This window comes from Podarcis pityusensis (assembly GCF_964106645.2).
Source record: "Podarcis pityusensis genome assembly, chromosome: 1".
In the NCBI taxonomy this organism is placed as follows: Eukaryota; Metazoa; Chordata; class Lepidosauria; order Squamata; family Lacertidae; genus Podarcis; species Podarcis pityusensis.
The window spans coordinates 73,600,430-73,609,730 of NC_138028.1; the positions used below are offsets into that span (position 1 = coordinate 73,600,430).

At 42.3% G+C, this 9,301-nt stretch overlaps 1 protein-coding gene across 1 annotated transcript in view; it reads right to left on the reverse strand.

Moving 5' to 3' along the window:
• Window positions 1–2,366, reverse strand: part of IGSF22 (immunoglobulin superfamily member 22) — a 32,269-nt gene extending 29,903 nt beyond the window's left edge. The window contains exons 1-3 of the mRNA XM_080998606.1: window positions 2,220–2,366; window positions 1,840–1,976; window positions 320–419 (exon numbers count right to left, since the gene is read on the reverse strand). Coding sequence (XP_080854732.1) covers window positions 320–419; window positions 1,840–1,976; window positions 2,220–2,304 — 322 coding nt within the window. The 5' untranslated portion in view covers window positions 2,305–2,366. The remainder of the gene's footprint in view (window positions 1–319; window positions 420–1,839; window positions 1,977–2,219) is intronic.
• Between the last annotated feature and the right edge of the window lie 6,935 nt (window positions 2,367–9,301).

Here is a 9,301-nt window from a genome sequence, read left to right on the forward strand (position 1 = left end):
GGTTGGTTTTGCTTTTATTTTGATAATATATTTTGTGGTTTTATATTCTTATTGTATCCTATGTACCGCTCTCAGACCTGCAGGTATAGGGTGGTATATAAATGTAATAAATATAAATAAAGAAATTAGGAACAAGGAACCAGTTTACAGTGTAGCTTAGGAGACCCGCCTGTATATCTTATTACACATTTATCAAAGGGCTTCCATATCCTTATTCCATATTCCACTTTGGTAAAAGTTCCAAAGGCCTTTCTTTCCCCCCTGTAATGCAGTGTCTTTCCCCCCATGAACTCAGATTAGGTATGTGTTTGGTACTTACTTTCACTGATAGTCAAGGACACAGTACAGATGAGGTCAGCATGGTCATTGGAAACAACACACTTGTAATTGTCTGCATCATCTGCATGGAGGTTTTCCATCTGCAAAGAAGACACGGCACCCAGACAAAACAGGCAGTGAGGGGCACTTGCAGATTTTACACAACCAGCATAACTCTCTCCTTAAACACTGAGGCATCTGGAGTCAATTTCATGCTTAAGGTAAAGGTACCCCTGCCCGTACGGGCCAGTCGTGTCCGACTCTAGGGTTGAGTGCTCATCTCGCTCAAGAAGCCGGGAGCCAGCGCTGTCCGGAGACACTTCCGGGTTATGTGGCCAGCGTGACTAAGCGGCATCTGGCGAGCCAGCACCAGCGCAGCACACGGAAACGCCGTTTACCTTCCCGCTATAAAGCGGTACCTATTTATCTACTTGCACTTAGAGGTGCTTTCGAACTGCTAGGTGGGCAGGAGCTGGGACCGAACGACGGGAGCTCACCCCACTGCGGGGATTCGAACCGCCGACCTTGCGATCAGCAAGTCCTAGGCACTGAGGTTTTACCCACAGCACCACCTGCGTCCCTAATTGATGCTTATTTGCATCAATTGCCTCTTGCTAAAGATAGGGCTTCTCCAGAAAGGGCTATTCTCACACATGGTTCTCCAGATGTTGTCAAACTGTAACTCCCATCATCTCTGGTGATTGGCCATGCTGGCTGAGGCAGATGGGAGTTGCAATCCAACAATATATAGAGAATCACAGATTTCTCACTCCTGGCCTTGGCTCCATACTTGTCTGGAGCCACTTCTCAGGGATGAACTAGCAAGAAGACTGACGAGAGCTCTTTGGAGAGATTTTAGCTCTTCTCTTTGACTTCCTCTCCCTATAATGACATCACATGAGCCAATAAGTCATTTCAAAGGCTCTGTGCATGTTTTTCCTTCATAGAAGAACAGCTTAATAAATGCGACTCTCTGTTACCACAGCTGATGGCCCAACAAGTGTGAGTATTTCAAACTGCAATGCTGAATATGGCTGTTGAAAAATACTGCATTCAGCTTGACGTAGAGCAGAAATTCATTTCAGTTCACTTTTTAATGCGAACCCACCTAATTCACACTTCTTGAGCCAATATGTGAAACAAAACACAGCTAACCTTCAAAAGTTGCACCTCTCTAAATTTTGTGATGTAGCTCACCAGCAAAACCTAAGTACAAAAATGCATATATTGGGGAAAGTGTGCAGATACGGTGCAAAAATGCATTATATAAGGAGGAAATGGTTTGCAAAAATGCAGCTTTGTGTACAAAATGGAAATATTTGGGGAAACGTGCGTGAACAATACATACAAATTTTCATTCTTTTAAAAAATTGCAAGCTGATGCAGAAATGGAAAGATTGGAACTGAAGACTGGAAAAGCAAAATATGAGAGAAATCGAAGTCCAGAAGATTCTTCCCTCTCTACACTTCAGAGAAGTAGGTTATAGTAAGAAAATGGATTTTCAAAGCAACTCTTATTACCTTAAGGACATATTCCTTATTGATGCTGTCGTAAAACATCTTTGATCCTTCTTTGATTGGTATCCCACTTTCTCTTTTCCAGACGACACTGGGTTTTGGGTTCCCTTTCACTTTGGCTCGAAATACAGCTTTGTCTCCTGTAGGCAAATGTGAAGCAGCATCAAGTGAAATTCAAGTGATATTCTATTTTGCAACAACCTACCTTTTCTGTGCCAAAATTAACCACTCCATTTGCTGCTCCTCAAACTAATGCTAGAGGAGGAGGAGCTGCATGCAGAGTTTCTGTGTGGCTAGCTCTGGTTTCTGTGTCTTCGGATGGTGCCTGTGATGCCTTGAAGGTGAAGTGGCTTATAGACCAGATGAATGCTACTTCTGCTCACCTTCAGGGGCTGTTAGTGGATGAGGTTTCTCCACAAATTCTGGGATGCTTTCCCCTGCAGGTATCTCGACGGAGCGGGTGACCATGCTGAAAGACTCCACAGAAGAAGAAGAGCTCTTGCTAGTTGAAATGCTCTCCTCTGCCAGGCAGAAACTTACAATTATTCATATAAAATGGTTCCCCAGTTTTCAACTCCCCCTCCCAAAAGAACATAGTATGTGGACAGTTATTTCATTAACGTATTTTGAGAATTAAATCCACATTTTTGTCTCTGAGGGTCCACATAGCAAGTCATGGAAAATAATGACTTGTGCCATTTTAGTGTCTTCCTAAAGAGAAATGCTGCTTTCTGGGGGTGGGGTTGGGGGTGGGGTTGGGTGCGCATGAGAGTTACACACCCAAACTAAGCAGGATCAGCTGGTGCATGGGGGCTCAATCCTGCTTTTTGTCGTGAAAGCAACCACATCTCTACCTGCCTCACATCTGATGTCAGATATGGTTTCATGAAAACAAATTTGGCCCCCAGGTCGCAGGTTGCCCTTCTCTGACATAAGCAATGGCAGCAGAGGGATGAGTAATGGATGGAATGTGTTTCGTTGATCTGCTTCTCTCCCGTCTTCACTATGAGGATGCTCCTAGTTTATATAGACATTTGAAAAGATCTAATAATAATAATAATAATAATTTATTTATACCCCGCCCATCTGGCTGAGTTTCCCCAGCCACTCTGGGCAGCTTCCAATCAAGTGTTAAAAACAATACAGCATTAAATATTAAAAACTTCCCTAAACAGGGCTGCCTTCAGATGTCTTTTAAAGAGAAGATAGCTCCTTATTTCCTTCACATCTGAAGGGAGGGCGTTCCACAGGGCGGGCACCACTACCGAGAAGACCCTCTGTCTGGTTCCCTGTAACCTCACTTCTCACAATGAGGGAACCGCCAGAAGGCCCTTGGCGCTGGATTTCAGTGTCCGGGCTGAACGATGGGGGTGGAGATGCTCCTTCAGGTATACAGGATGTAACGTGTGAACAGTAATCGATATAAGCAGCTAAATAATATCAAATGTGACGGACTCTTCAGGTTAATTGATTAATCTGTCTTTATCAGTGCATCCAGTGCTGTACAGGATAACGAAAACAAAGGTAGTTCTCTAACACCAAGGAGGTTACAAGATAAATTTAGTCAGTGATGGGTGGGAGTGGAAAGGAAGGGTAATAAGCGTTGAGTGGCAACAGAGGGGTTAATACAAAAGCTTTGTAGAAGAGGTTGATTTGGGGCTGCAATGTGGAAGAAGATAGAAAGGGGAGGGGCTGTCTAGGTATTCATGAAGGAGGAAGTGCTATGCATAAGAATAACCAGGAAGGATGGACAAACTAAATGTTTATTCTGTATTTTGTGTTTTTTTATCTGGTATTTTTATGTTATGAACTGTCCTGGATGAAGGGTGGTATATAAATTTAATAAATAAACAATAAATCTATTAAATAATGGAGCAAGAGACCTCAAGGAAGTTGAGGGTGGTAAAATAAGAAGTGGCAGTCACAGGCAATGATATATTGAGATATAAAGAGAGAGAATGGATGGACAAGGTTGCAGAGAACTCTAAATCGAAGGGCAAGGAATTAATGCTGGGTGCAGAAGAGAATGGGAAACTATGGCAGGGATTTGAGGGGAGCGTCACACCCCTCACACCCACCAATGTCTCAGCCATTCTCTAGTTCTTCATAATAACACAGGAGGTTAGTTCCAGCTAAGACTTAAAATAATGCTCTGCTATCTACCAGCTGCAAATTTCTGGTATAAGTTGTCTACAAGATGGGAAGAGCTCAGCATAATAGAGTCAGGGCACAAGGTGAGTTGCACTACATGTTGCTACTTTCCTATCTTCCCATCCCTGCTGGGACAAATTTTGACAGGTGGGCAGGGCTGACACCTAAGATGTATATTTTTAGGACCCACATTAATTTTTGTGCTTGTATGCTGTTTGAAAAGGTTTTTAATATTGTGTTTTAAGTATGGCCCATTTGGGGTAGAAGGGCAGGTAAACAACAACGCCTCGTGGGGAGGCCTGGTGGGTTAAATTTGGCCTGTGGGTCGGAGGTTCCCCATTCCCGTACCACACACTGAGAAAGGGTTAACCAATTTGTTCAGAAATGTAAGGAAACTGAAATGCAAACGCAAAAGTAGAAAACATGTAACAAAATATTAACATCAGCACAAGATGGCTCTAACCAGATAGAGTTAGTCATAACTAACTGAGGTTCCTTTACTTAAAACAGTAAATAACTGGTGATGGTAATGACGATGGTGACAAAGAACAAATCCAATTTCCTTCTGTGGGACACATAACGCCATCCTAAGCATGTCTATTCAGATGTTATGCCCATTTAGTTCAATGGGACTTAACAGCTAGATAAGTGTGGACAGAATTATTCATTAGTTCAGTCATTATTTCTGAAATCATCCTTTATTGTAAAAAATTCTCATGGTAAAAACTACAGGGTAAAAATTACAGCCAACATAAACTCAATAAAAAATTATAACTAATTATAACTAATAGGGATAGAGATAGTAGCCTTTCTCACTGCTGACTTTAGCTGGATTGTGTCCAACAGAATTACCATATTTCTCGCTCTATAAGACACACTTTTTCCCTCCTAAAAAGTAAGGGGAAATGTGTGTGCATCTTATGGAGCGAATGCAGGCTGTGCAGCTATCCCAGAATGCAGCCTGCGCAGCAATCCCTCTTGCTGTTCTGGCTTCTGGGATAGCCGTGCGAAGCCTCTTCAGGGCAGGGGATTCAGAATATTCCCCCCCCCCCCCCCCGTTTTCCTCCTCCAAAAACTAGGTGCGTCTTATGGTCTGGTGCGTTTTATAGAGCAAAAAATAAGGTAGTTCCTTATTGACCAACAACATTATTTGATGCTCTGAGCTTCTAGAGATTGTCACAATACTTGCCTCCCACAATTGTGGTAGTCTGAGACATGTGCTGCACTGAGCTGGAGCTAGAGCTCGAGATCATGGAGTGAGATTCCATATGCATGACGGCGGTTGCCATAATGATGTTCTGCAGATTACAGTATTTTCAGGGGCTGTAAGAATAAAAAGTTTGATCATTTTATTCAGTCAAAGCAAGTCTAGTGTTCACTCCCACATCTCATGACCACGAAACAGCATGCAAGATTGGGGTAAGGTGATATAGCAGTTGGGAAAAGCAGAGAGGAGCCAGTCTGGTCTCAATGGCTGGAGTGAGCAGGAACAGGGAGAAGGGCTGGCCCTCATCCCCCAAGAACTCCTATTGATTTTCTCCCATTAAATTATTGTCATCCACTCTTGTCAAGATTAGTAATGTTCCACATCTGGGGAAACCAGGTAATATCCAACTGTGTGTTTCTGCTTGTTGAAAGGGCTTGTGATCCCGTACAGTGGTACCTCGGGTTAAGTACTTAATTCGTTCCGGAGGTCCATTCTCAACCTGAAACTGTTCTTAACCTGAAGCACCACTTTAGCTAATGGGGCCTCCCGCTGCTGCCGTGCCGGCAGAGCACAATTTCTGTTCTCATCCTGAAGCAAAGTTCTTAACCTGAGGTACTATTTCTGGGTTAGCAGAGTCTGAAACCTGAAGCGTATGTAACCTGAAGCGTATGCAACCCAAGGTACCACTGTATATGCTTCCACAAATGGAGGCAATTTTGCACCAGTTCCTTCTTTCCTCTTGTGACTCCCTGCATCGCAGTCCATGCTGTGCTGGAGGGTCTTGCAACTGTGAGAAGCAATTATTTTTGGGGCAGGGGTGGGGGTGCTGGAGGGAGGAAGAATAAGTGAAAATCTCTTTCAGTTCTCTTTTATTAGCTGAGGAATCCATGGGATTAAAAAAGGCCTTTCCCACAAGCAGAGGGAAATGCCACACACTGGCATTTTACTTATTTATTAATAACTAGGTGCACCTTCCACAACCTTTAACCCAAAGCCAACCCTATCTAACAATATATAATAAAAATGAAAGAGCCATATTTTTGTACTGCTTCTTAAAGGATCGAAAAGATTTATAAGCTTAGGAGAAAGGTCCACGTGGGGCTCAAATGATAATAGCAATAAGGACCTAGTCAGCCTCCCTATGGAGGGCATTCCAAAGCCAGGAACCAGAACCCCTGGCAGCCTGCTTCTGGTCACCATCAGTACCCAAGAAGGTGGGGGTCAACCATGAGGGAAGCTTCAGATAATCACAGTGATTGTGCGGACTGTGGGGAAAGACAAGATGGTCCAGTAAGCAACTGTATCCTAATAGGACTAGGAGTTTAGGAGCTCAGGAAAACCATTGAAGCTTTTTAGTGACTGGTCAGATATGCCCTCACCATCTGAACTGCCTGGTTTGGCATGGCATCTTGATGCAGGACAGCCTGGCCCTCGTTGCTTGGATAATAGGTTGGTACATGGGGATGGGGCTTCATTGGGTGGAACTGACAACAGCAATGAGGTTTGGTATCATATGGTTTTCAGACAACAGGCTGGCTGGCTTGTTTTATATCAAACCTCTAAATCACATTTCTACTGAGAGCCACCCACCAAACATATCTGTCACTCAGATCATGGAGAAAGTTTCCATGACAACACTGCACATTATTGATGGAGCCTGCCACTAATGTGAAGATGGTCTGCATCTTTTCAGATCCAGGACTCATCTTCAACCTAAACATGCAGTTGAAGCCCCATTTCTTCATGCGGTTTGCCATATATTTGTATTGTGCTACTTTCTGCTGCTGTGACCCTCCTTAGATCAGGCTGTCCTACCTTTGGGACCAAGCCCAGAGAGTAATGCTGGGAGAGTGCTCTTTGCCCCCTGATGGCTAGGTTATGGGGAGCCTCAGGTACTCTTTTATCTCCAATGCTATTTAATATCTGAAGACGCTGGGAGAAGTCATTAGGAGCTTGGGGGCAAGGTGCCATCAGTACATTGATGACACTCAGCTTTATTTCTCCGTAACATCTGAATCAGGAGAGGCCTTACAGTCCCTGAGCTAGTGACTGGATGCAGCGTTGAGGCGGGTGAGGAAAAACAAGCTGAGCTTGAATCCTGGCCAGATGGATGCACTGTGGGTGAGTAGTTCCCGTGCCTGAGAAATCGGGCAATTGTCTACCTTGGATGGGGAGCACGTTCACAGTCTGGGGATGCTTCTGGATCCAGCTTTTGTCACTGGAAGACCAGTTGGTCTCAGTGGCTAGACTTTTGCAATTCCTGGACTGGGAAAACCTTGCCACAGTAGTGCATGCATTGGTTACTTCAAGAATGGATTATTGCAATGTTCTCTGCGTGGGGCTTCCCTTATACTTGATCCAGAAGCTGCAGTTAGTGCAGAATACTGAAAGGAGTGAGATCTTATTAGCATATAACAACTGTGCTCAGAAATCTGCACAGGTTGCTAGTTTGCTACCAAGCTGAGTTCAAGGTGTTACTATTAGTATTTAAAGCCCCTTAACAACTTGGGACCAGTTTACCATTGAAATTGCCTTATTCCATATAAATCAGTCTTTTGGTGTGGCAGCACTTACACTGTGGGACTCCTTGGCTGTTGATATCAGGCAGGTACTTTCATTGTATACTTTTCAGTGCCCTGCTAAAAACCTATTTTTTAAATACAAGCCTACCCAGATTTTTTAATGTTTTAAACTAATCATTTTTATCAATAATTTTATTGTTTTATTCATTTTGCAAACTTCTTTGAGGGTTTGTTTGTTTTACAATCAAGAGATATATAAAACTTATGAAATAAATGAATAAATAAGAATTTCAAAATGCCAGTAACCTGAGAATATTATTAATTTGACCCATCTAGTAAAATACCGTAAATATATATTTTTTTTTAATTCCCTCCTGGAATTTTTTAGAAATAAAACACAAGCAAAAGAGCAGCAGCAGCAGCAACAACATATTAGAATCCAAACAAATAAAAGAGGCAAACTAAATTATTTGTAAACAGTACCTTTTCTTCTGGCAACCAAGATTCTTGGTGGTCTCTATTATGAAACAGAACTTTAAGGGAGCATCAGTTAGTTCTTCCGAGTCCTGTAGCAGATGTGAAATGGCTAAAGAGTCTTGGCAGACTCTGGAAGACAGCTGGGTCCCACAGCATATTTCAAATATGGCTCTGTGTAGTTCAAACTTTAAATAAACACTGGCCCCCTGTGGGCTATGTGGTTACATCCATTTCTGCAGCTTCAACAGTTTCACATAGTTAGAATAAGACAGACCCTTAAGGTTAAAGAGTGAGGATGTACAGCAAAACCATTAAATATAGCATGTTATCGAAGAAAGAAGCCTAGCAAATTATTTTAAGTGGTTTAAAAAACAACACTTTACATATGACTGAAAAGGGGTCCTTACTAGGACTTACATTTAAAAATGGCTTTCGCCTATGTTCTGTCCCATATTAACATTTGTACACACAGAAAAATATTGTAGAAAGTGGCTCATGATGATTATTTTGCCTCTCCTTTTGTGTAATATGGTGGCAGGGCATTATCAAAATGTGCTTCATCTAGTTTTGAAAAGCATCACGTGAAATGCTAGTGATCTGTATCAGAGGCTCTTTTGTGCATGGTTTCAGGGATGGTAGCCTATTAAGTTCTACTCATGGCAAATTAACGGATCTCACTTAGCCATGTTCATTCATTTCAGCAGGTCTACTCTGAGGAACTCTTCACTGAATACCATCCCAAGTCGCTCAGTACAGTCATACTGTTCACATGAAGGCTAGAAGGAGAGACTCTATGATGCTTTCCTGGTACTTAGGGATGGAGTTTGTATTCTGAACCCAATTCATGTTATCCAAAAACTTTATGCAAATCAAAGTTCACCAACCAAATTTCATGCACAAAAATAGTGTATTAGGGGAAATGTTCATAAAAATGCACATTTTAGTGGAAGTAACATAAGAAATTAATGTTATTAAGGGAAACTACTTGCAAAACTGTGTTTATATGGCAAAATGACATATAAAAATGTATCAATTGTGAAAAATGCACACTAAAATAATAGAATCATAGAATTGGAAGGGACGATAAGGGTCATCTAGTCCAACCCTC